We start from the raw sequence: 26,358 nt of genomic DNA, 5'->3' as shown, positions 1-26,358 counted from the left end.
TGTCTTGGGCTACTTTGGGGACTCAACCACTCTCTGATTATCATGCTCTTGCAGCTACGTATTAATAGCTTTCTTCTCTTCTTTATCTTCTCTTCACCTCAGTAATTCTGCTGCCTCCCAGTTTTTGCTGCCTCGTGATTTCTGCTTACTGTCTTTTCTCCAGGTATTTTTTTGTCTTCTGCCACATCACCCAAACTGTGACTCTCTCTGTGTGTCTCATATTCATATTCCCAAAAAGAGAGTCTGTAGCCTGTGCAGTCAATCCCTACCCCTCCTCTGGGTAGAGCTTTCATGCTAAGCTACTTCCAGGCCCATAGCCAGACTATGGACTGACCATCTATGCTCTTAGATGCCCATCCTAGTCCATTACCTGTGGCCAAACAACAGGGTAACGAGACACAGAGCATGGCCATCATAGGGAACCCCTCAGGAAGAGGATTTGGGTATGAAAAACATCCTGAGATTTCCCAAACTGGGGTAAAATAATTGGCAAAGACTTTGTTCTTCCTTTCTAGGAAATTAGTAGCAGTATTTTATTTTTGGCATGACTTTTTTTTATTGAAGGATAGTTGATTTACAATGTTGTGTTAATTTCTGGTGTACAGCATAGTGATTCATGTACACACATGTATATTCTTTTTCTAATTCTTTTCTATTATAAGTTGTTGTAAGATATTGCAGCTAGTTCCCTGTGCTGTACAGTAGGTCCTTGTTGTCTATTTTTTATGTAGTAGTTAGTATCAGTAGCAGTAATTGATAGGCCTTACTATACCCATGAAACTTCTGCTCACTTTATTCATCTTACTGACGTTGGTGTTTGTTTTCCTGTGGTCCAGAGGCTAAAATCCCTGTACAGAATAGTGTAGCTGGCTCCGTTTAGCATGCTAACTATAAGGTATTGAAGTAGAGAATTATCATTGTTATGCATTTTGCAGGTAATAATCAAGTAAGCAAATCTTTCCAAAAAGCAAATGTTTCCCCTAGGAAGCAGTCCAAGTGAAACTGCATTGTTAGTTGAAAGTAAACATCTTAGACCATTAGCCAGAGTTGGGCAGACATTTCTCAGAACAGGAAAGTCAGAGGGATGTTTTGGTAGAAGGGAGATAACCAAATTCTCCTAAGAAAAATGATGTTGTACTACAACAGATAATATTAAGTTTTTCTTTTGAATTTCTTACAAAGGAACCAATCATAAAAGTTTGTTATAAAAAGAAAAAACGAGTTTGTTTGGGTCCTCTAATCCTATGGGACTTTTGTTTCTCTTTTTCTAAATCTTTCGCAGTTCTTTCTCTTGGCATTTTGTGTTTTTTCAGAGAATGTTACCAGAGATGACCTGATTTTTTTTTTAATGTGAATAGGAAAACAGCCCAGGTGAAATGAACTTGAACCACTTTTCAAGTCACAGACATCACTGTATCTTAAGGGTTTTGTTTTGTTTTCTTTTTTCTTAAGAACAAGACAAAGCAAACAGTTTTGTTCCTTATGCTTCTGTGTTTTACTTTCTCTCCTTTTTTTTTTCTGATTCTCAGTGTCTCACAGTGCACATTTTTAAAAGAGATACTTTCCCTAGAAGTCACCATATTTCACAGTTGTGAGCATAAGCCTAAATAGACTGCACCCAGTACCACGCACGACACGCAGACTGTGTTGACGTCATAATTGGCGCACAAAATGCGGAGGCTCTTTTCTGTTCTTTGAACATTTTTTTTTCTTGTACCAGGATGAAAATTTAAATCAGTTTTAAAGTTGCCTCCATTCCCACACCCTCCCCCGACAGTGCGCACACACACACCCACCCACACCCACACCCACACCCACACCTTCCTCTTGTGCACAACTTACTTTAAGGGGAAGCCCAAGAAATGCAGACTGAACGGCATAAAACGGAGGGAGACTTGGGACATTTTTATTGCTGGGCGATGCTTGCCCTTTGCTGAAATCTCTCCCTACGGTGGAGGACTGGTATTTGCTGTGATGTTCCTCTCAAAAGGTAGCTCGTTCGTGGTGCCTTCACTGCCTCGGGGCTGGGAGCACACGACGACCCCCGCCGAGTGGGCCGCAGCACCAGATGGTAACATGCCCTGGCTCAGCCTCCCCGTTCTGTGCTCCCCCCACACACACTAGTGGAGACCAACCTCCACTCAGCTGAAGTCTACTCCGCCTCAGGCAACTCAAAGCTGTATCAAGATAACCTGCCAGGAATCCCCACACTGCAGGGTGGGAAGGGGGAGAGGGTGCAGGGTGGCTCCCACTCATCTCCCCTCCATCAGACAGCCGACTGCTGTGACTCTGTTAGTTACAAAGACCACCCCGCCCCCATCCTAAAATGTTTAGGCATCTTGCCAGTGTTTTACATTAGAATAATTCGTGAACAGATGTTTGAGACTCTACCATTATGGTACGGGCTTCCCACCCGCACCCAAAAGATTGAAGTGGGAAAAGGGTCCTGGAATGGTAGAGCCCTTAAGAGTCTAGGTTGCATTTGGGAGCCAGGCATTCGACACTTGTGACCTGTGTAGGGAGCTGAAAGGGTGGAGCGAAGCCAAGTGGCACGCTTGGCCGTTAATCCGAAGGGTCTGGGCAGACCCGGAGGGTCAGGTTCACAACCAGCCGGGTGGCGACTGGAGACCAGGTCAGAGAGGGGTTGTCAGCGCAGAGCAGGCAGGGGCGAGTCCCAGGGCTGAAGCATCGTCCGGGCCTCATTGCCAGCATCTTCCTAAGATCATTGCCTCCTTTCATCCTTCAACCAAACAGTGGAGGCTAATCAGATTAAGCCTAAATCTAACACCTTTCTTCGTTATTACTATTTTTCAAAGCCTAACTCACAGTTTAGTGGTAGGGGCGCGTTGAATTGCCTGACTTTTTCCAACGTATGAAATTAAAATAAGTGGGAGCCCTTGATAGACAGGGATTGAATTCCACGGAAGTCGCAGCACAGCACCACACAGCATTCCTGAGGAGGCTGGCCTCACAGTTAGCTGAATGTCAGGCCATTTTCCTACTTATTAACATTTTTAAGCAGGGAAGATGGGAGTGGAAAAAAATAGAAAGAAAAACCCCTTTATAGTCTGAAAGTTCACAATATTTAAAAAAAAATTATGAATATTATCAGTAAAAGGAGCACATAAAACTTTTTCAAAATTCTTATTATTTGATCCAGAAATATGACACACGAATCATTTAAAATGAGAAACTTGTTTAAACAAACAACCATTTAGGCTAAATTCTCCCCTCTGAGTAGGCAAGAACGGCCTTATATAAACACCCACAAATTTGATCTATTCCCCTTTGTACTTCTGGGAGGGGTGAAAGAAGAAAAGTAGAGGAAGTTTTCTTTTGTGGAAAAGCTTGTGTGCATAACCACAAGGTCTGTGGCTTCTGCAGACTAACTAGGTACAACCCAGAAGACCACACCCATTACTTAGGGCAGATTTACAGTAGAGAGGTAAGGCACCTGCAGGAAAGATACCCTTAAACGTTTATTATGACTCCATTTGTGTAACATTATTTTTCTTTAGTCACAGAGAAAAATACCTCTTAAGGCTCAATTTTCATTAAATTCTGCAAGTTATCTCCCCTTACCTAAGAATGCCCATCTTCCACTTCTGCTTATGACCAGGTCTCACAGGAAACCTGGCTTTATCTAGGCGTCTCATTTCCTCAGCACTATTACCAAAGATGTTCCAGGAGACTATTTCAACCTTCCAGGTATCTCAGTACATGAAAATCTAGGCTGTTCTAAGTTTCCATTGGAGATTCTTGGTTTTATTTCTATTGCTTAACTTATTTGGATGACATGCACGAGAGACTGACTTATGAAACAATCCTAAGTGTGTGGATTGAAAATAGCAATACTGTTGGGAGCATTTTGTTCATGTAACTACTTACAATGAAATTCCTTACCAGGAGATGAAAACTGTTGAGGAAGTATTCTGAGAAACAAAAATCCCAAAGGCTAAAGCAAGATCTGTCAGTGCCTAAGGATTCAGAGACACTGGGAAGCCCAGCCACGCTCTGGGTCATCCCTGCTTAGTGTGACTCTTAGTTGGTGTTAGAAGTAGGATCTTGTCCAGGCTGGCTCTGCCCCAGGGTAATGGTTGTCAATCCTTACTGCTCCATAGAATCACTCAGAGCTTTCCCCCTACAAAATCCTGATGCCCATGCCCCCATTTTGACCAGTTAGATCGTAGTCTCTGGGAATAAGGCCCAGGCATCAGAACTTATTAAATGCTGCCTAGGCGATCTTAATTAGCATCACTCCTTCAGAGCAAGGGTTTTGTGTTCCTTGATGCTCTCAGGTGATGGCTGTAGGCACGATGTGGCATGTGAGGGCTGCTACTCCCAGTCCCTGAGTCCAATTCTTCCAGAATTACCACTTATTTTATCTCCTTTAAGTGTTTCAAATAAAATAAAATGTCATTGAAAAAAAGTGGAAAAGAGTGGAGAGAGATAATCAAGGAAAGTCTTGACTGAAACAAAACCCACCAGTGGTTGGGAAAACTAGCTTATGTCTTGGGGGAAGGTAGGGAGAGAAGCTGTGTCTTCTAGGACCTCCACTCCAAAGAACATGGAAATTGATCAAACACTAGTTTGTAACTGTATATTTGTAACTATATATTTCTTTAACTGCTTTACTTCATACACAGGGTCAGTGAAACCCATTCATAGTTAGTCAGCTGTTTAAGGAAGCAAGGCTTTTTAAAAGCATTAATTACTAGCCCTCATGTGTCCTTCCATGGCACAAATACCAACAAAACCTCCAGGAGAAATCATCTCAATCCCACCAGCAGTCATTACTGCAGAACACATCCCTTTATGTTAAAAATCTAAGAATCAAATATTGTTACAGTGCAACCAGTACTCATTTTATAGGTTATGTGCTCTGCCAAAGGATGTGTATATTTTGATGTATTGTTCTTAAGCAAAATCATTCATTATCATCTGAGTTGATACTTTATCCTATTTTTGAAATGCTCTAGATAATGTGATTAGGTGAATTAATTCATTTCCCCCAGTTTAACTTCAGTTTTCATTATAATTTAAAACTTTTAAAGATTTTTCTCTGGCATTGGTATGACTGTAGGGCCAGGAAATCTGAAACTACGAAACGATGGCTGGTCAAAAAGAAAGAGGTACTCTAGAAGATATAAAAGTTAAAGTTTAGGGACTATTCTGTCTTTTCTGAACTTTCCACTGCTGAAAATTTCTTCTTTATCAGTTATCATTTTTAACTAAGGGAATAAAATAAGAAGTCAATCTCACTGATACAGTAAACTAGAAGCACAGTTTGAACATAACTGTCTCAAATGTCTAGAAACCAAAGGTGAAAAATCTGTGCAGAAAGGAAGAGAGGCCAGGGGCTCAGACAGAGGCCAGAAAGCTTGGAGACAGACATCAATTCCCTGGAGTGCACCACAAAGCCAGCTCACTGGGAATTCATGTGCCACTGGCCTTGAGATTTAGGATAACAGAATTGAAAGAAACTCTGGCATGTACTAATCCAACACTCTAATAGTACGAATGAGGAAACTTTTTTTAAAGATTAAATGAACACTTGAGGATACACCAACCTGAGGCAGCATTTATGTCCAGATTTAAGCTCTATCTCTTACCTGTAGCTTAACTTTTTTGAAATTTAGTGTTATTCATAAAAATGGAAACAATAATACTCCCTTCCCAGTATGCTTGTGAGTATGCTTGTGAGATTTTAAATGTAAATCATGTGCAAAGTATCCAGCACATTATAGTTTGTTAATAAATTTTAATATTGTCTATCATCTTTACTGGAGTAGCAAAATTTAGCATATGATCTCTCTTATAGCTAGACAAGCATTTTTTCTGCAGAGCTCAATTTTAACAAACTGAACATTGAAAATATTATTTGAAGCAGCCTAAAGGCAGGGTTTTTTTCCAGACTCAAATAAAACATTTTCTATTTGTTTTTTTAATTGAAGTATAGTTGATTTACAATGTTGTGTTAGTTTCAGGTGTACAGCAAAGTGATTCAGTTATACATATTTATACAGTCATACATTTATATATTCTTTTTCAGATTATTTTCTATTATATGTTATTACAAGATATTAAATATAGTTCCCTATATTTATATTTAGTGCTATATACAGTAAGTTCTTGTCATTTATCTATTTTATATATAGTAGAGTATAAATGTTAATCTCAAACTCCTAATTTATCTCTCCTCCCTGCTTTGGTAACCATAGTTTGTTTTCTATGTCTGTGAGTCTATTTCTGGTTTGTAAATAAGGTCATTTTTTTAGATATCACATATAAGTGATACCATATGATATTTGTCTTTCTCTCTCTGACTTACTTCATTTAATATGATCATCTCTAGGTCCATCCATGTTGCTGCAAATGGCATTATTTCATTCTTTTTAATGGCTGAGTAGTATTCCATCATGTGTGTGTGTGTGTGTGTGTGTGTGTGTGTATACCACATCTTCCTTATCCATTCATCTGTCAATGGACATTTAGGTTGCTTCTGTGACATTTTATGTTTGTAATAAAAATATTCCAAACTCCAAAACGGATTAAACTAACCTAATGCTCTTGACCAAAATCCTACTCAAGTAGCTATAAGTACAAAGGCACTGGCACTTGCCTCACCTCCAAGTAGCAGTGGCCTCCTCCTGAGGTTACCCTCCATGCTCAAGTCCAGCCTCAGTAGCTCAGCTTGCCCTTTTTCCTCTCCTCAAACCTCACAGTGTCCCAGCACACATTTTGGACTTCATTAACATTTAGTCAGAATCCAATGCTATAAATGATTAAACTGGAGCCAAATCCTTCCTTGTGTCAGTTCCTCAGGGCAGTCTAGGCTCCCTTGGGGGCTTTGGGCAATGATGGGATTGGGTTGAATACATGATAATGATCAAGGCAGCAACCACACAAAGGAGAAAAATCTTCACCCTCACAGCTGCCACATAAAAGGTGCATGAACAGATCCACTGCTCCTTGCTATTTATCTCACGGGTGAGGGGCTACAAATGTCAAAAAGTCAAGTATTGACTCTATTCTGGTTGCATGAGTGGGAAAAGGAGAAGGAGAGGGTAGGGATAGGTGATACAAAAATCGAGACCACAAGATAACTTAGCTGTAATTTAAAATTATTATTAAATCAATGAAATTCCAATAGGAACATAGCAGTGGCCTAGTTCTGAATCCAAAACCGTAAGGTTTCTTGAAAATTTTACAGTATAACAAGGAGAATAATGGGAAACTCACAAACTCCATTCTCTTGAAACAGAAAATATTTCTCGATAATAAGAGTATAGCTTGTGGCAGGGAAAATTGATCCTAAAGACCTATCTGAAGGCATATTTAGTAATGTTACTAGGCTTTAAAGATGAAGAAAGAATTTTGTGAGAATAGAGGCAAAAATATCATGTTAGTAATAAGTTAAGATGGCACTGGATTTTTCCTTAACAATATTCAATCACAATGGACAATGGAGTAACACTTAAAATATATCCAAGTAGAGAACCAGCAAAACTGTCCTTTAAGTATAAAATAGGCCAATAACTTGAATATGTAAAATTCAGGGACTAGGATTCCTGAGAACCTTTTCTGAGAATAATACTAAAGGATAAACTCCAGGCAAACAGGGATTGACTGTCACAGCGTCAGCAAAAGAACTGTGGTGAACACATAATTTATTTTATTGCATAACTATTATGAAAATTTTCAAACACACACAAATATAAACAGAACATGTAATAAGCACCATGTACCTACTATTCAGCTTCAATAAGTATTAATATTTTGCAATCTTATTTCAGCTTTCAGCTCTTCCCTTTTTTGTGCTAAAATATTTTAAAGAAAGTGCTAGACATCATTGTAATTCATATATAAATATTTCAACATGCATCTCTAGCTGGTAAGGACTTTTTTTTTAAAAAACAAGTGTAAACCAACATGCTACTATCATAAATATCAAAATGAACAATTCCCTGATGTCATCTAATACTCATTTAATATCCATTCATAGTTCCCTAAATATTTCAAAAATATGCTATGTTGGTTGGTTGCTTGAAACAGGACACAAATAAGACCCACATGTTGCTTCTGGTTGTTATATATCTTATATCTCTTTTATTCTATTTTATAAATGCCATTGGTCTATGGAAAACTGGGTCACATGTCAAATAGAATGTCCTATATTGTAGATGTACTTGGTTGCTTCCTTGTGATGCTAGTTAACTTGTTTTCTCTTGCCTATACTTCCCATAAACTAGTAGCAAGAACTAAATACTTGATTAGAGTCAGATTTAATTTTTTTTCAGGAAACGGTATTTCACAGGTGGTACTTTGTATTTACTCTTGCACTGCATAACATTAGGAGGCACATAATATGCGGTTGTCCCATTTTTAGTGATGCTAAGACAGAGTGGCATTCCAAGTGGCTTCAAGTTGCATGCTCCTCACCCATCACACTTCCAACAAGTTGTTGAGAGATTATTTATTGTCTAGATCCATTATGTCCTTAGGGGTTGCAAAATTGTTATTTTATAATTCTGAAAAGTTCCACAAATAATAAAATAATCAAGAATCAGTAAGGTAGAGGCATATAAAATTGATGCACAGAAAGTAATAGTTTTTTCATGTACTCAAGTAACCATCACTTGGAAGATATCACAAAAAAAAGACACCATTTGTACCAGCAGCAAAGAATACCTACAAATGCACACTTGCAAAACTTATGTGAGGAAAACGTTAAAATATCCTTAAAGGATGAAAGGTAGTGTTGAGTAAATGGAAAATAAATGGAAAGTCACCCCATGTTCTCAGACAGATTGATGCCAGCATAATGTCTAGTTCAGTAGATCTGGGGCGGGGCCCAAGATTCTGCTTTTCTTCTAGCCTACATTCCCCAGCATGGCCTGCTCTGTGTCTTACAGCAGTTGTTCTCAAGATGTGATCCCTAGCCCAGCAGCAGCAGCAGCACCTGAGAACTTGTTAAAAACACAAATTCCCTCACATCACCCCAGACCTACCAAATCAGACAGTCAGACTCAGCAATCTACATTTTAACAAGCCATCCGAATGATTTTGACAAGGCTTAAAGTTTGAGAACCTCTGCTCCAGCACTTCTAAAATCTAAGTTGCACAGGAATCACCTAAGGTCAAGTTAAACTGCAGGCTCGATTCAGCAGTTCTAGGTAGGGTCTGATTCTGCATTACTAACTAGCTCCCTCACGATGCTGATGCTGGTGGTCTGAAGACAACACTGAGGAGCAAGACTGGAAGACCCATCTGTTTTGGCTTGCTCAAGGCCAGCCTGGCTTGTACCTTCCACTCCCATTTTTTCCTAGACATTAATGACAAATAATATGTTTATTTTCAATTGAATTTAACCCACAGCAGTGTGTTCCTCTCAAACCAAATTTAACCCAAAATAATTTAAATTGTACTTCAGGCTTTGGTGGAGACAGTTCGGAGAGGTACCTATTCATCATCTATCAGATCATTTCATGGAGGAGATACTGCTTACTGGAATCAAAAGGGAAAAACTAGTAAGGAAAAAACCTACGCATAGGGCGAATTTTGGTATAAGTCTATATATCAACACAATTTGCCTCTGATTTCTCTCTTTAATAAATTCTGATCCTCATGTGTTAGTGTTCAGGCTATCTTATTTCATATTGCTCCAAAATTTGATGGCTTAAAACAACAAACATTTATTTAAGCTCATGATTTTCTGAATAAGGGATTTGGACAGGACATACCCAGGACCCCTTAATAACATCGGCAGCCTCAGATGGGGTAGCTCAAAAGTCTGGATGTCTGGAATGACTTCCCTCAAACCATAGATCTGGGGTCTTTTTTCTGGCTGTTGGTTGGGTTCCCTGGTTCTGGTCCACGTCATGTCTCCTGAGGCTGGAATGTCCAAAATGGCTTCTTCACTCGCATGCCTGGCACCTAGGCTAGAACGACTCAAACAGTTGGGGCTGGCCAAGTACCATCTGTCTCTCTCTCTCTCTTTCTCTCTCTCTCTCTCTTTCTCTCTCTCTCTCTCCTCACTCTGTCTCTCCACTTGGCTAACTTGGTCTTCTTCAGAGTTTGGGACATTCAGGGTAATTGCACTTCCTGTCTGCTGGCTGGCTTTCAGCAGGCTGAGCACTGCCAGAAACCAAGGCTTAACTGCAACAGTTTTGCAATCTGGCTTAACTTCTGCTTCATTCTATTGGTTTGTTAAAGCCAGAATCAAGGAGAAGGGAAAAAGACCCATCTCTCAATCAGAGCCATTGAGCCATATTTTCATTTACCATGGTTTGGTTTGGTTTGGTTACAGTGAAACCCAGATGCACCAAAGATGGCTTGGTTAGAAGCAAAATAAATGCAAAAAAATGCTACCTGTTAAACCTTTTTAGAAAGTTCATATCAGCTCATAGAGCCCATGGTTAGCATCTCTTCCTAACTCTGCCTTCAGTGCCATCACCTTGGTAACTTGAAATTGCATCACAGAAATTGGCAAACACTTTGAATCAGGGCTTTTTTTTTCTCCAAGAGCCAGTTGTTAAACATTTTATCACACACCATGTTTAAAACCCAAGTAATATTTCAAATATTGCAACTCCCAGCCCCCATGTCCCACTCTCCCACCTACACACACAACCTGACTCTGCACCTCCAAGTTCCCCAGGACATGTTCCAGGTCTTTTACCTCAGGGTCCTTCCCCCAACCTGGGATAAAGTTCCATGGTAATAAGGAGTTCATTCCCAGGATTCTCAAACTAGAAGGCAAGGACTCTCTGTGGTGGGAGGTGTGAGCCACAGCATACAACATGGTGCCTCTTCTTTAAATATCAATTCCACTCAGAGATTTAGAGGGAATTAATATATATATTTAAACTAACATGGATGTACTACATAATAGACTGCAAAATTTGCATTCTGTAGGGGCCCACAAAAACATTTTTAGTTTCTTATAAAATCACAAGGAAATAAACGAACTTTAAGGTTGAAAAAAACTTTAACATTAATATTAATGTATATGATTTTATATCAATACAGTCATAAATATATGTCTGTATATACATGTGTGTGCTTGTGTGTATGTGTATGCGTGTACTTTTTAATGTAGAAACTGGTCCATGAAGGCAAAAGTGCCTAGAGCCCACAAAAATCATAATACAGCCCTGAATATAGGGGTCTACTTTCAGTACAGAGTCGAAACATGTGAAAAGCACTGAATTTTAGGTATCATATCCTTTCAATGTGTTATTTTTGAGAAACGAGGTCTTCAGATTCCAAAGAAATGAATTTCAAGCCATAGAATTTCGTACATCCTTGAGAGGCAGGAGAGATTTACAGAAGGATTTCCACTGTGACTACACTGCAGATTCCACTGCACAGCTGTCTGTTAAGAGTACCTCGCTCACTCACTATTAAGAGTACCTGCCCCCAGATGCCATGACCAATATTTACACAGAGCAGCAGAACATCTTGCATGAGTCTCACTGTCAATCGTGAAATCTTAGAACTTGAAGCCACTGAGCCCAAACCCCAACCAATGCAAAAGCACTTTTGTCACCACCCTTGGCCAGTCATTCAGCATCAGTCTGAGCACTTGACACTGTCTGCAGTGGGAGCTGTAAACCTGCTTCCCTTTGGGTAATTGTCTTGTAAGGAAACACTAAATGTGAGAAAACGCAGAGATACTCAGGTAGCTGGTGACTGTGGGAAGATGTCAGAATGACTGTACTGTTGGACACTGCGAGTCAGTGATGATGAGCTACACGTTGTGGGCAGTACCCACAAGTACCATTGTGGTCTCATCGTCCTCAGGGCTATGTTCCAGACCGTCCTCCACCACCCTGTGGAGGGTGCTGTAGTGTTGCCGGCTTTGGTGGAAAGAATGTAGCTCTGAAGCAGCCTCCCAGGCTGCAAAGGTGGGCAAGGGGAAGTCATCTGGCCTCTTGTTTTCAAAGAAGCATTTCAGGTTTCTCTCGCTCAGCTTTTTGGCATAGTCCAGGAATGTATTTTCCAACTGCTCCTTCTCTTTTTGTTTATACGTCTTCCAAAAATCCAGCTGAAGGTAGCTAACTTTAGATCGGCAGCGAGTGACACAAGTGGTGAGCAGAGAGAAGAAGGATGCTGAGCAAATCAGGAACCATCCTAGAATCTTAGAAAGAAAGAAACATTGAGGACATACAAAGCTCAGTCACTTCTCAGGGAGTGGTGGTGGTGTCATTGGGAAGTGTACAGCTAAATTAATCCCACAGTCATTGCCAGACCTTGGTTGAAGTCCTTCATCTTAATTATTAACAACAGTTTTTTACAGTCAAATAAAGTTAGGGTTTTCCTAACCTCTAGTCTCCATCCTACCCACCATTGCTGATTTGCAAAGAAACACCCGGAATGCAGGCAAATGGAAAAGAGCAAAAATAGAGATTATCCAAGAACTGGACAAGCCAAGCCCTCACATGGTACTAGCTACTAGAGGAACGAATTCTGTGCGTGAGTAAATGTGGTCATGTGAGCAACGACCAGTTCCTTAGGCAGGTGTTTTCAGGCCTCGACAAACGCATATTCATGGATAGCGAACTGATTTTTCCCGTGTTACATTGTTTGCAGAGAACAGCAGACCCTCCCTGAGAGAAATACCATTATTCATTATCCATCACAAAGTAATACAAACATAATACAATAAGGAAACTGAGGCTATAAAAATTGGAAGCCTTCACAAAAGCTGAAGGAAAAAAATAGAGTCACTCCGAATCTTCAGGATTGATGGTTCTGAATTTTGGTAATTGGAAAAAACAGATTCCCCTCTGAATACAATCTGGCTCAGCTGGGTTTTTTTTTTCCCCCTCTGAATTCCCAAAACAGAAGTCTGAACAGCTCAACTTATCTTCTAAACTTTTTTGTTTTTGTTTTCACAAATGGAATTACTTTCATGTGTGGGCAACTAGCAAAGCTATTTCAAAATTTCTCTTAACATGTTAGTCAAATGGTCCTTATTATTTCTCACCAGATGGGCCTATTTGAACAGAGAATCAGCAATCTGCAAATGAGCCCATTCAGACCACAACAGAACCACAAATAAGCTCCAAAGCTTTAAACCAGTGGTCCCCAAGCTCTGACTCAGACCATGGAGGTCATTGTGCAGAATCTCAGACCTCACTTGAGTGCCTTTGGCACTAGCTGGGTTTTAATCTTAGCTTTCCCCTTTTATGGGTATTCTCTGTGCCTCAGTTTCCGTATGTGTAAAGTAGGGGTTCCCCACCTCAGAGGGTAATTGAGGGGGTTAAAATGAGGTGATGTAGACATATATGGGATTCAGTAAGTGTCAGCTATGATCACCTCCTGCTATTTTTCAAATGTATACACATCTATGTAGAAGCATTACTGAATGCAGGGCATCTTTCTGACATGACTCATGAATGAGGCTTAGCTCCCATCGTGTGAAAGTCCTTCTGTTTACTTTAATCACTCATGGTTGGCTACCTCAGATCTTCCTCCTTTCTAACCTCTACCTTTCTTTTCCCACACAGCCTATCCTCCTGTAGGTCAGTAGACCATCTCACCTCAATATCTGAACCAATTCTGCTGAATTATAAACTATTTGATCAGCTCAGACTCGTCTTCCCCCCACTGGATAACTTTAGCTTCTCCTTGGTCTCACCTGAGTGCTGAACACTATCCTCTTGCTCTTCCCTAATTCATGGTACCCAGCCAGAATCTGACTAGACATGGCGGATGCTCCTCCCCAGCCCTCAATAGTGTCCCATTCTGCACGGGTCTTCTCCCTCAAACCCTGGCATTTTTCTCATCAACTTAGGACACTTACAGTGTGCCAGTAGCTTTATGCCCATTTATGCCCATTAACTCTATACTTTCCAGCAACCCTCCAATGTAGGTGTTATTACCCTCAACTATGAGGGAACTGGGGCTCAGAGGGGTCAAACCGGTAGCTCTGGGCCCCATAGCTGGTAAGTGGCAGAATCAGGATTCAAACCCAAGGTTGATCAATTCCAGGATGGAGTTCTTGCCACTACTCTACTCTCCCTTCCTTAAGGATAGAGAGCCATCCAGCTGTAATTCTTGTTTTTCTGCCCCACCTATGGATGGGGCACTTTTTCCACCCCCATGCACATACCCAATTGTTGGTCTGGACTGTTTGTTGCTGCTGCCTGTCTGAAGCACTGCGGTCAACACCTGCTCTTGATATAGCTCCCTTTGCCAACATCCCTCATGCATCCCCCACTAGGAATCAGCCCCCAGGTCCTTTTCATTCCTCCGAAAGGTAAACAGATCAGTGTGCCCAGGCTAAGCTAGGAAAGGATGTGCATGATTTCCTTACACCTGTGTTTAGAGAAGAAGAAACGCTCACACAGTGATAAGAGTTTGGATCTGGCACTACATGAATGGAGCCTGGTGCCTGAGGACACAGATCATACAACATAACATTTGTAATTAATACCTTCCTTCAACAAAAGAAGGAAGACATATGGGAGCCTGGCATATTTTTATCTAAGATGTGCTTTATGCATTAAACAAAAGATTTTTGTTTGGGAGCATTTTTAGGTTTCTCAGTTTATGAAAAGAGTGTGACTATACTGTCAACCAGTTTTGGAAAGTCTGATTTTAAAAGAAGATTTTGCCTTGCTATGTTGTTGAAAAGGCAAGTCTGTGATGAAAAAGTAAAATTACACTATTTTTACCACCTTTCATCTTAAATAGCATTTCTGACAAACTGTGAATCTGTTTATGTACTCTTATTGCTTGTTTGGGGAATGAATTCCTACTATTCACAAGTAAGAATTCAGTCTCTTCCTGAGGCCAGGGCCAGGCTCACATCTGGATTTGTGCTCACATACCTGGAAGGGTGACAAGCTACTTTCTTGCGTCAATCAGCTAAAGCTGCAATTTCCTTCTCTTAAAGAAAATAATGCCCCAAATCTTGAGCTTCTAAAGTGAACGTTAAGAACCTCCTTCACTGTAGAGTACAGACAGCATAGGATGCAACCTTCCCAGAGAATATAGCCCGGTTTCCCTGGAGGCTGCCAGCACCCGCTTTGTACAGGAAATCCCTCTCAGTCTTGACAATATTTATGCACAGAGATAGCCATTGCCAGAAATCAAGGGAATCGCTACACTAATTGTATTATGTGCAGCTTTGAAAAGTGGTAGCCCCGTTGGCTCAGCTGTATTTTAATAGATGAATGCTACATGTGCTTTTGAGAAGCCAGTTTGAAAATAATTGACAAAAGGCAGTAACTTCTAATTACAGCTCTGTTGTTAACACTATTATGAGTTAGCCTCATGCATTATTTACAAAGTCCGCCCCAACAGATTGTTTTAAAGTGCTTAAACATTTACATATGTATAACTCAGAAGCTATTTCCTTTTCGGAAATGGAAAAGACAATGCAATCAGCAATTTTACTAGCCATCCAAACTCTAAAAAGCATTTCCTGAGATTGTCTTAACGCTGCACCATGTTCCAGTTTCCATTTAGTTTCAAAATGTTCTAGCAGGATTCAGACTCAGCCCTGACTTAAAGGAGTACAGAGAGAATACATCAGGCTCATGCTATGGGGAGAGAAAGGCACTTTGTCCTTTCTTACCTGAGACTGGGCTTGCAGGGACAGCTTCAGTTCCTCGTTGTCTGTGGGGGTCATGCTGGTTTTGCCGCAAGATACTTTGTGAAGTTCTTTCCAGCACTCTGTGGGTTTGTCCTTGCAGATCAGTCTCAGGAGTCTTGAACTTGTGGTCCCGCTCACGGCACATTCATAGAAAGTCCCATTGAGCAAAGCCACAGAAAGCCACATCACTGGAGCCACCAGTGAACTCAGAGTGATCTGGCCGAGGACATGGAAAAAGCGGCAGTTGTGGCCTCTGGGGAAGATTTTCCTGGGATTCACACAGCAGCCTGTGAAGAGTTTCCAGGATCTGTTGTTCAGAAAGAATCCCAGGATCAATAACACCCAGGCAGGAGCAAAGAGGAAAACCAGTCCGTAGACCACGTTCTCAGTGCTGCAGGGACACTTAAAAGCCACGAGTGAAAAGAGACGCTCACCTCCCACGGTCAGCAGAGCCATGAAGCTGTAGCCAATAACCGTCTTCTGGTTGAGGAGGAACTTTACAATCCCCTGAAAAGCATCCATTTTGGAGGTACTTGGAGGACAAAGGCTTTGCTCTTATTTATTGGCAGAGAAGCTGTGGCAGCGGCCGAGGGTGGAGCTCTTTCTTCATTAGAAACAACAGTCCTCCTTCTCAGACTGATTTCAGCCAGATAAGGAAGCAATGTCATTCCCCAGGAATGAATGTTTCCCAACAGTGCTCAGACAATGCCTCCTCCTGGTGGATACTGGGCCATGACACCAGAGCCAAAACACTGAGAATGAGAGTAAATTCAAAGTGAACAGCCTCCATTTCTATGTTATTTCCATGTGGCTTGGATTGAAAATCAGAAAGAAATTCCAACTCTTACAAATAATAATAGCCTAGGAATTTTCCAACCAGAGGAATCAACATTAGCAGAAACTGGGTTTCAGCCAATTGATTGAAAGCCAGATCAAGTCTCCAAGTCTAGAGTTTCATGATGGTATTTTTCTCTTGCTACTGAAGACTTTTGCTTCTTTAACTTAAGATTTGGAAGATTCATTTTATATCCTCTTTAACTGAAAAGTGACTTGAACTAAATTTTAGGATTTGGGCCATTTGAAATTTATTTGGAAAAGTTCAGAGAGAGTTTGAGTGTTGAATAAAAGACACAGTGAGAAGGGTCCTCATTATTTCTTTCCTAAGCTATCATAGTAACTTTTTTTTTTGAGTTACAGTCAGTTTACAATGTTATGTCAATTTCTGGTGTATAGCACAATTTTTCAGTCATACATGAATATACATATATTCATTTTCATATTCTTTTTCATTGTGATCTACTACAAGATCTTGAATATATTTCCCTGTGCTATACAGTTTAAACTTGTTTATCTATTCTATATATACCCATCAGTATCTACAAATCTCAAACTCCCAGTCGGTCCCTTTCCACCCCACTGCCCTCTGACAACCACATGTTTGTATTCTATGTCTGTGAGTCTGTTTCTGTTTTATATCATAGTAACCTCTTGATTGGCCTTTCTGCCTTTGACCTCGTGCCCACCCTCCTTCTCATCCCTCAATCCATCCTCCATGCTGACACGAAGGAGATCGCTCTAAAACAGAAATCCAGTTCTTCCCCCTAGCCTACTCCCACCTTTGGGGCTCCCCACTGCCTGTTGATAGATGCCAACTTCCCCTGAACCTCATCATGGTATTCCATGCCCTTGACATGTTCCTTCTACCTGGAATATCTAACCTCCCCCACCTGACCTTGTCCACCTAGCAAATGTTCACTCAATATTCATGAACAGGGTAGACGCTTCTTCCTCTGTGAACATTTCAAGGGCTGCTTCCTAACATACAACGTTGTGCTCGCAGCGCTTGTCGTAATTGCAGTTATTTGTTTAACATCTGTCACTGCTTTTAGACTATGAGCGCATATAAAACAGGAACTACATCTTACTAAATTTCGTGTTCTGGGTGTAAATATGATGTCAAGCACAGAATGTATGCTTACTCAATTTTTTTTTTTTCAAATAGTAGTCGAACTCCACTGTGTGCCAGGCACTCTACTGGACAGGCGGTGCTCAATGAGTACTACTGAATGAATGAATGAATGAATGCATGCATGGTGAACCCTTTAGTACTTCTACTTATAAATAATTTAAGGAAATTTTCTCCATTTCTGTCCTGCACTGCTTTTCATTTTAAATTTAAATTAATTAAGGCACTTGAAAGACAACAACAATCAGGATGACAAACTTCCATTAATAAACTTTAAATTCCAGGCCTGTATATTTTGTGAAAAGTAAGTCCTTTGGACTAGAAACCAAGGAACCAAGTTCTAGTATAAACTTGGCCGCATCGTTTTACGTCTCTGAACCCTAGCTGACTCATTTGTGAAGCTGGAGGTAGAAAAGAAAGTCTCCAAGATATCCTCTGTCTCTACATTGTAGAATTCTTTAAGCCCTTTAGAACAGCAGACTTTTCTGAGGAGCTACTTTATGACTCATCTGTGTGCCACCGCCACTACCCCTTACTCCTTTGCAGGGACTTGTCGTCCTTAGTGACATGACTTCCTCCACTTCCCAAAACACACCCTTGGGTCTAATCTTCCCACAGCACCCTCCGTCCTCTACTCTGTCCCCTTCCTATTGTGGTGGCTGTGTCTTGGGTCCCTTCTAATTTGAGACTTTATCCTTTACTAGGCTCATGTGACAAATATCGTGCTAGTATACTGACGATTAGTAATATTTTAGTTTCTCATGGTCCTAAAGGGTATTTATCTTTTTAATTTCTTATTTTATACAATTTTAAAGGTTACTTTCCATTTACAGTTATTACAAAATAGTGGCTATATTCCCTGTGTTGTACAGCACATCCTTGTAGTCTGTCTTACACCCAATAGTTTGTACCTCCTGCTCCCCCACCCCAAACTTACCCTCCCCCCTGCACTGGTAACCACTAGCTTGTTCTCTATATCTGTGAGTCTGTTTCTTTTATGTGATATTTTTTAGATTCCACACATAAGCAATACATACATATATCTTTATCTGACCTATTTCACTTAAGGGATATTTATTTTTGAAAAATTTTTTTCAGAAATAATGCCTTAGCTGTTTCATAAATCATATTGCTTCCAAAGGAAACTAGTCCTTTAGGATATTCCATAAAAATGAAAGGGTTTAAGATTTGCACAAGTCATAGGGTCAGTAAATTTCAAAGCTGAGTGTGAACCACACTTCCTGACTACAAACTCCCCGAGCTTCCCTTGTTCCCTGGGTACGTGGTATTTAGGCGCCCTCCTGATAGTTATTTGTTCTTGACCAAGTTTTGTAATTTTTTTTTCCTCTTTATTAGGTTGCTTTCAAGATGTACTTGGGGATCACACCAAGTGTGACCTGTAACAATTCCAGCAGGAATGAATTTTCCCTGATTCTAGACAAGAATCCTCTGGTAGAGTTTGTGGAAGAGCTCCCCGCTGGCCGATCCTCTCTGTGCTACTGCAATTTACTCTGTGGGATTATCAGAGGTGCCCTGGAAATGGTAAAGCACGTCCTTTATCCTGCCAAGTAGCTTCATCATCCAGTCATCCAGTGCTGTGGAACTAATTACCCCCGATGTAGCCACTTAAAACAACAAATATTTATTGTCTCACACGGTTTCTGAGGATCAGAAATCTGGGAGCAGTTTTGCTAGGGCGTTGTGACTCAGAGCCTTTCACAGCTTAATGCACATGCAGTTAAGAGGCTGGTCAGGGCTGCAGCCTCTGAAGACTTGACTAAGGCTAGGGAACCCACTCCCAAACACTCACACAGCCTCCATGCCTTGCTGGCAGCGGGCTAAAGGCTTCATAAAGTTCCTTGTTACATAGGCCTCCTCATAGAGCTAACCCAACAGGTGCTGCCAACTCTGCTGCAGCCTTGGAGGGCACTACCTAGGGCATGAACAATAGGAGGCAGGATCTTTGCTGGCCATTTTGGAGGCTGGCTTCCACCCCTGAATTGTTCATTGATGTAACTAAGACAATGCATCTGTTGCATTGGGCATACAAAGACGAGGACACAGTTGCTGCCCTTCAAGAGTCGTCTGTCCAGGAGAGAAGTTAGATGTGTAAGGAAGTGTGACTTAGGGCTGTGAGAGGACCTGGGATGGGGCAGGGGTCGAGGGAGCAGGGAAGCCTTCCTAGGAAAACTCTAAGCTGACATTTGAAAGATAAAAAGCAGTTAGGTGAAGGTCTTGGGGTAAGGGGAAAATAATATTCCAGGTGAAAGGAGAACCGTGTCCAAAGGCACAAGAAGAATGTTTCACTCAAGGAGAAGGAAGCTGGATTAGTTCAGTATGCATCCTATGTAGACTGAGAGAGGTATTGTCGTGAAAAAGGAAGGTTACATTCTTTACAGAGACCTGATTTTTTTTTTAAAGGGAGATTCATATGACAAGCTTGGAATTTGGATTTTTATCTTGAAAGCAGCAGAGCTTTCCATTATAGGCTTATAAACAGGGGAATGATATCTTGAAATTTCTGTTTTAGGAATTTCATTACTTCATTAACAAAGTGAAAGTGTACAGGAGGGTGCAACGCTGGAGGGGCAGGCGAGCAGTTAGGAAGCCCATGATGGTAACTCTAATAAAAGCCAGAATAAAGCTCTGAGAGAAGGAGTAGAGGGGAGGAAACCAATAGGAACAACATTAAGAAGGTAGAACAGACAACACTAGGTCATCAGTTGCCTGAAAGAGAGAAGACTGAGAAAAAGACCCAGGAATTATTTTTAGGTTCTGAGCAACCTGTAGGTATGGCTGTGCTATTAACCAAGAGAGCAACCCAGGAGGAGCACACCGGGTTTGGGAGAGACGAAGAGAGCTGTTCGATTCGGAAGCTGCTGGGATTGAGGTGTGACACACACACGAGTGGCGATATCCAGGAAGCAGTTGTTAACATGTCTGGAAGTCATAGAAGTGGGCTGGAGAGCCACTGAGACTGTCAGAGAACGCCTAGCATTGTGTGTAGGGTAAGAAGAACAGATGGAGCCCTGTGAGACAGCAAAACATATTGAGTAAGTTGAAGAGAGAATACAAAGGCTGCAAAAGATACCAAGAAGGAATAATCAGAGGTAGAAGAAAGGTTAGGAAAGAACAGAGATAGAAACACTGGAAGAGAGTATTTCACGAAAAGGGAGTGATTCACCAGATCAAGGGCAGCAGAGAGGCATGTAAAACAGGATCTGAAAAATAGTCAGAACACTTAAGGACCGAAAGATCAAGAAGGACCTTAGTGAAAGGTGTTTTGGGAAAGTAGAGGAAGAAGAAAACGATGTTTTAAAGACTGAGGAGTCAAGGGCAGCTGAGAAAGATGTGATAGCCAGCAATGTCTCATTTTTCCAGAAGTTTAGCTGGTTACAAATGGTGAGACCAGATGGGAGCCAAAGACTAGACATGTGTTGATCTACCCAATAATGAGACATGCATATAATGTTCACTTATTTGTAATAGTTAGGGGAAGGATATAATAACAGGTAAGCCAAAAATGTGAAATCATAAAAATAATTTATTATTCACACAAATCCTCCATGCTTCTACCCTGTTATTTTTTTTAGGCTGTGAAATTAAGAAAGGGGAAGGGAATTGTTCTGGGAACTTCTAGGCAAAGCAATGAACCATAAAACCAAGTTCAAAATAGGATAAAGGAGCCTCCAGCTTTCAAGGATAACAGTTGATTACGTGCTGAATGACAAATCTGTTTCAGACCTCAGGTGGCCCCAAATATCCAAAGAACTTCAATGTAGTCTTCTTGTTATTTTAATGATTTTCAGCTACATTGTAACAAAGACAAAAAGTGTCTTACGGGAAAAAAATTTTTTTTTCTATATTTCAGAGTGCCTTATACATCCTTCTCCTGGATGGCAGGCAACACAAATGCATGGTTTTTGCACCCTGTACAACCGATAATTTGGCTCCCCGAAGTCTATGGTTTAACAAATCCAGGCTGGTTGGCCAAAGACTTTTTAGTGAGAAGGGGGGGTGAGTCAGATAAGACTGAATAACTGTTAACCAACTGCCTACTAGACTCAAGCCTTTTCCATTTATTATTTGCTTTTACTTGGTAATTTTTGCTTATTTATCTTATTTATCCCAATGACTTAAAATAACTGAGCAGGCCTTCTGCTGAGGATAGTTCAGCAACACGCTGCTCTTATGTGAGTGTATTTTAATGACTAGAGCAGTAAGCCCTGAGGGCTTACTTCAATGTCTGGGAAAAGAGGAATGCTCTGTAGTGGGAAAGAAGGCCTGGGTATCAAATATTCACATCTACAATTTCAATCTTTAATTTTATACTTATAATTTATTTAGTTGGTATTTTTTCAAAGCTCTCAAAGCCATAGTGATTGCTAAATGTTGTTAGGAGAAGTGATTATGCTATTTATCTAATGACAGAATGATTTATAGCCAGTCAGTTAGAGAAGAGTCGTTTAAGAAGCCTTTATCCGTGAGGTTCTGCTTCGCGAGGGGCATCAGGGAAGGCTATCTTTAAGCTGGGGACTTGTGTTCTTCTTGGGATGGATCCACAGTTTAGACCTGCACAGTGAGCAAAAATGGGTCCATGTCCTGGGCTTGCCCCAGAATCAACCAGGCTGGGCCTGTCTGGGTCCACCCTTCTCTCTGCAGACTCCCACACAGAGCTGACCACAGCCAGACCATCAGTGGAGGACACAGAGTAAAGGGCCCTTCGTCCACAGAACAATCTCTTTTTTTATCATTCCATAAGGAAAGTCAGCTCTTTATGGGGTAAATAAAGCTGAAGCAAGAGACAGAAAAGTTTAGAATTTTTTAAAAACCTGAATGATTCAGGCTTGTTTGTTTCTTTTTCCCCTAGGTTCATTTGGCTGCTGATGTTACATTCTTGCAAGACAGACTAAAAGGCGACAGTGTGACAGAAATAGGAATAACATTTCTAAAAAAGTTAGATGAGAGAAAATACAGACGGAAAAAATGAAGAATAGCATGCAAAATGCCACGGGCTGGCTGGTTGGGGAATTAATATTAGCTCAACATATATAGCCATATAAATTTTGAATTGCTTAATAGCATGGAATTTAAAAGGCGTATAAATCAGCTAGAAATTTGAAATGCAGAGCATTAAGATTTAAATCTTTTTTTCTTTGCTTATAAATCACACATTTTCAATTTCAAGTCCAAAAGATTTCATGTACAAATAATTCCTTGTAAGATAGCAAGCATGAATTCTACATATTACATAATCTGTCCTAAGAGTGTCTCTATATTTCATTTACTTACGGTAAGAAAAAAAAGTTTACCACTTACACAGCCGGTGTATTTATCCCTTCTTATTGGAAAAAAGAATGAAGTGATACAATATAAAGTTCATTCTATTAAGACAATTTCTAGATATTGTATATTGCACTACCCATAGAAACAGTGCCATTATAACATTTTTCCATATTTTTAAGAAACTATAGATAGATGATTTTTCTCATATTGGTTTGGCTTATAGCTTCAGCCTCCTGAAGCTACTCTTAGTTTATAACTATCAAGGCAAGCTATTTACTTATATGCTAATTCTGAAATAAAATAGCTTTTAATTTTAATTCATTTAATTTTGAGACAACTGATACTAACCAAATCCTTTCCTTTTCTCATGAAATATTGCTGATGGTCAGGCCAGGAAATTCCTAAAATGAGAGGTAAATAATGTACTTTGATAATACTTTCTTACCTCAAAGCTTATTCAGTTAGACCTTTTAGGATCATTTTTATCCCCTGAAAATCATACAAAGTATATTTTGTTTGTAACCAGAACATATTTCAAATTCAAAATGTACTGGACAAATAAACAATAATCTTTACCAGATCACGAGCATACAGCAGTCCAGAAGTAGAGAACTCAGATTACAAGTAAAAGTTACAACTAGTGGGGAACCATTAGTTAAAACTTGCATATGTGATACAGTAGTGATAGACCTCAACTGGGACTCGGGAGCCTGAACATGCAGCCCCAGTGCAGTTTCTAGTGGTATCAGCTGATCCTGACTGGTGGCTGGTCCTGGGGAAGGCATGTCATCTCTCAGCCTCTCTCCGTCTGTCTCTCTGTCTCATTCATCTGTAAAATGAAAGGACTGGACATAACAAATGTCAAAAAAAACTAGGAGAAAGAAGACTGGGGGAAATGGTTTGTTCCTCACCTACCCAGATGTCTCTTCAAAAGGACGCTGAGGTAGGTATTAAGGACCAAACAATATCACTTATGCAGCTGCAGCATCAGCGGAAGTATTTTCAAGCCAGTTCTGCAGAAGACCAGGAGTAGAATCTGGAAGAACGTTATCTGATACCAGAAGGGATATCATAATGCCATGTATTTTAAACTGATGCCTTCAAGAAAAATATTTGCCTACAAGCCATTCCAAAGCTTCTTTCGGGATGTTTTCATCTCCTGCTCAGTGTCCTCTTTCTCCGTAATAGTACACTCACCCCTCCAGGAACCCACAATATTCATGTCTATGGGCCTCCCTCTTAGGTCGTCATCCAACTAGCTGTCTTGAAAATGTTCCATGCCCTGGAGTATTCTCCTACCTGTCTACAGCCTCCTTTCCTTTCTCCCTCAACCCAGCCGTCAGAATTCCCTTAGTCCAATGTCTTCATTCCCTACCCTTGAAAGCAGCTTATCTGATTCTCTCCATGATGCTGAGCGTTGGAACTGGTGATGGCTTCAGAGTGAGGTTTGTTCTCCATCCCTTTTCTGTTTTCTTCACCCTGGGGAAGGAAGCAAGTCTCCTGGCACTGAACTTACGCTATGAAAGATGATCTATATAACCAAGAGAATGTCTTATTTGTATTCACTAGGCGCTCTATCTTGAAGAATGTGAGAATCTAGAAAGTATTGTTCATCAGAATTTTGACAACTACTTATATAGATTTTCTAATAGCCACATTAAAAAAAGCAAAAGGATAAATTAAGGTTAAAAAAAGTTAACAAGTTGAGGGGAGGATAGAGCCCAGAGGTAGAGTGTGTGCTTAGCATGCATGTAGTCCTGGGTTCAATTTCCAGTACCTTCATTAAAAATAAATGAATAAGTAAATAAACACCTAATTACCCCCCAAAAAAAATTTAAAAATAGAAGAAATCAAAAAAGTAAAATTAAAGGTAACCTTAATTTTAATAATATATTTCATTTAGACTAATTATCCAAAATATTTAGCAAATAGAAAAATTATGATAGACTGTTTACATTCCTTTTGTACTAAATCTTTGCACTCTAGTGTAATGCAAAGTATTTTACACTTTTAGTGCATTTCAATTGAGGCTAAATTTTCAAAGCTTACAGTGAAACGCAGTCCTACCAAAACAAACTGTGTTTAGAGTTGTTTAGTAGCTTCAGTTTTTAAATCTAAATTAATTAAAATGAAAGTAGATTAAAAGTGCATTTCCTCAGTCACACTAGTCACATTGTAAGTATTCAGCAGCCGTGCATGGCTGCAGATACTCCCTGTACAGCACAGGTCAAGCACTCCCAGGCAAAGATCTGTTGCGTCTCCCTATGGGGAAGATCCAGGTTCACAGAGAGAAAGAGGAAATGCGAAGAAAGAGAAAAGGTAAGGAAAACCAGGGGAAAGAGATCATCAGAAATCCATGAAGTGCTTTCTCTCCACAAACTTGAGTGGTGATCCAGAAAAAGAGGAAGTTTTCATAGCAAAGAGAGTTTGCACACCATCCCCTGGGCTCCAAATGTATTTTCACTGCTTTTATGTGAAGTTGAGTCTTTCTAATATGGAAGTTGCACAGCGTAACTACAGAGTTATATGATTTTTTTTCTAATTTCATAAAAGCCTTCACTGTGAACCCAAAACCTTGAGCAATGCAGAGATGTTTATCATTTCTGCTCAGCCAAAAGAGAGGAAAGGTTTAGGGGCAGAGAGAGAGTTTCGTGCTATTCAAATGACCTCAGCAGATGGCTGCCTGAGCTGTTTACTGAAGGAGCCTGCCTCAGTGCCTATTCACTAAAAGCTGCCAGGAAGCAGACATGCCTGCCCTCGGCAGCCTGCGCGTTCATTTATTGCCTTCTCAAATCTCTCGGTTTCACCCATGGGTTATTGGAAGCCTGGATCTCTTTAGTAGTTGAAATGGATTGTTCTGAATAAGTGGAAAGTTCCCTCTTCTTGTTTATGAAGGACCAGAATAAAAATTTGGAAAACCAGATGCTTGAAATGAGAAGAAGACGTTAAAACTTTTGTAACCAAAGAAGCCACTATAACCAAGATCTGCTAAGTGTTAAAGTAACGTCGTTACTGCTGAAAGATAAAATGTTATTCAATGTTAAGAGTTTCTTCAAGACCTACTGTACAGCACAGGGAACTATATTCAATTTCTTATAATAACATATAATGGAAAAGAATCTGAAAAGAAAAAATATATATGTACGTATGTGTATAACTGAATTGCTTTGCTGGTCACCTGAAACTAACATTGTAAATCAACAACTACACTTCAATAAAAAATAGAATTAAAAAAAAAATCAAGAGATTAATAAAAAGAGTCTCTCCTGTTGGGACTGTAGACTCTGGGCATTGGTAATTTCTCCTCAGTAACACTGAAGGAGTCCCTGGTGAAAGCAACCTCCCAGCCCCAGAAACTTGGCATCACAAAAGACTCCCTCTTAAAAAAGAAAGCCAAGTTTTGTTTACTCCTCCTGGCTGCATATTCCTTAAAAAATCTGTCCAGCTGCTGCACTTCCTCATTCTGGCAAACCTTCCAGAAATTTAGCTGGACATGACC

At 40.3% G+C, this 26,358-nt stretch overlaps 2 protein-coding genes across 2 annotated transcripts in view; one reads left to right on the top strand and one right to left on the bottom strand.

The window, feature by feature from the left end:
* TRAPPC3L (trafficking protein particle complex subunit 3L) overlaps nt 1–26,007 on the top strand; it is a 53,605-nt gene extending 27,598 nt beyond the window's left edge. Inside the window, exons 6-7 of the mRNA XM_031680125.2 lie at nt 18,930–19,115; nt 22,444–26,007. Coding sequence (XP_031535985.1) covers nt 18,930–19,115; nt 22,444–22,563 — 306 coding nt within the window. The 3' untranslated portion in view covers nt 22,564–26,007. The remainder of the gene's footprint in view (nt 1–18,929; nt 19,116–22,443) is intronic.
* On the bottom strand, nt 7,654–16,208 carry CALHM5 (calcium homeostasis modulator family member 5). The gene is made up of 2 exons (XM_006205679.4): nt 15,590–16,208; nt 7,654–12,142 (listed from the first exon to the last, which is right to left on the bottom strand). Exons 1-2 carry the CDS (start codon nt 16,127–16,129, stop codon nt 11,753–11,755), a joined length of 930 nt encoding a protein of 309 aa, XP_006205741.1. The 5' UTR covers nt 16,130–16,208; the 3' UTR covers nt 7,654–11,752.
* Nucleotides 26,008–26,358: the final 351 nt, after the last annotated feature.

Source organism: Vicugna pacos, chromosome 8, assembly GCF_048564905.1.
Source record: "Vicugna pacos chromosome 8, VicPac4, whole genome shotgun sequence".
In the NCBI taxonomy this organism is placed as follows: domain Eukaryota; kingdom Metazoa; phylum Chordata; class Mammalia; order Artiodactyla; family Camelidae; genus Vicugna; species Vicugna pacos.
Note: the sequence above shows the minus strand (reverse complement) of the source record. Positions and strands in the feature narration are given on the sequence as shown.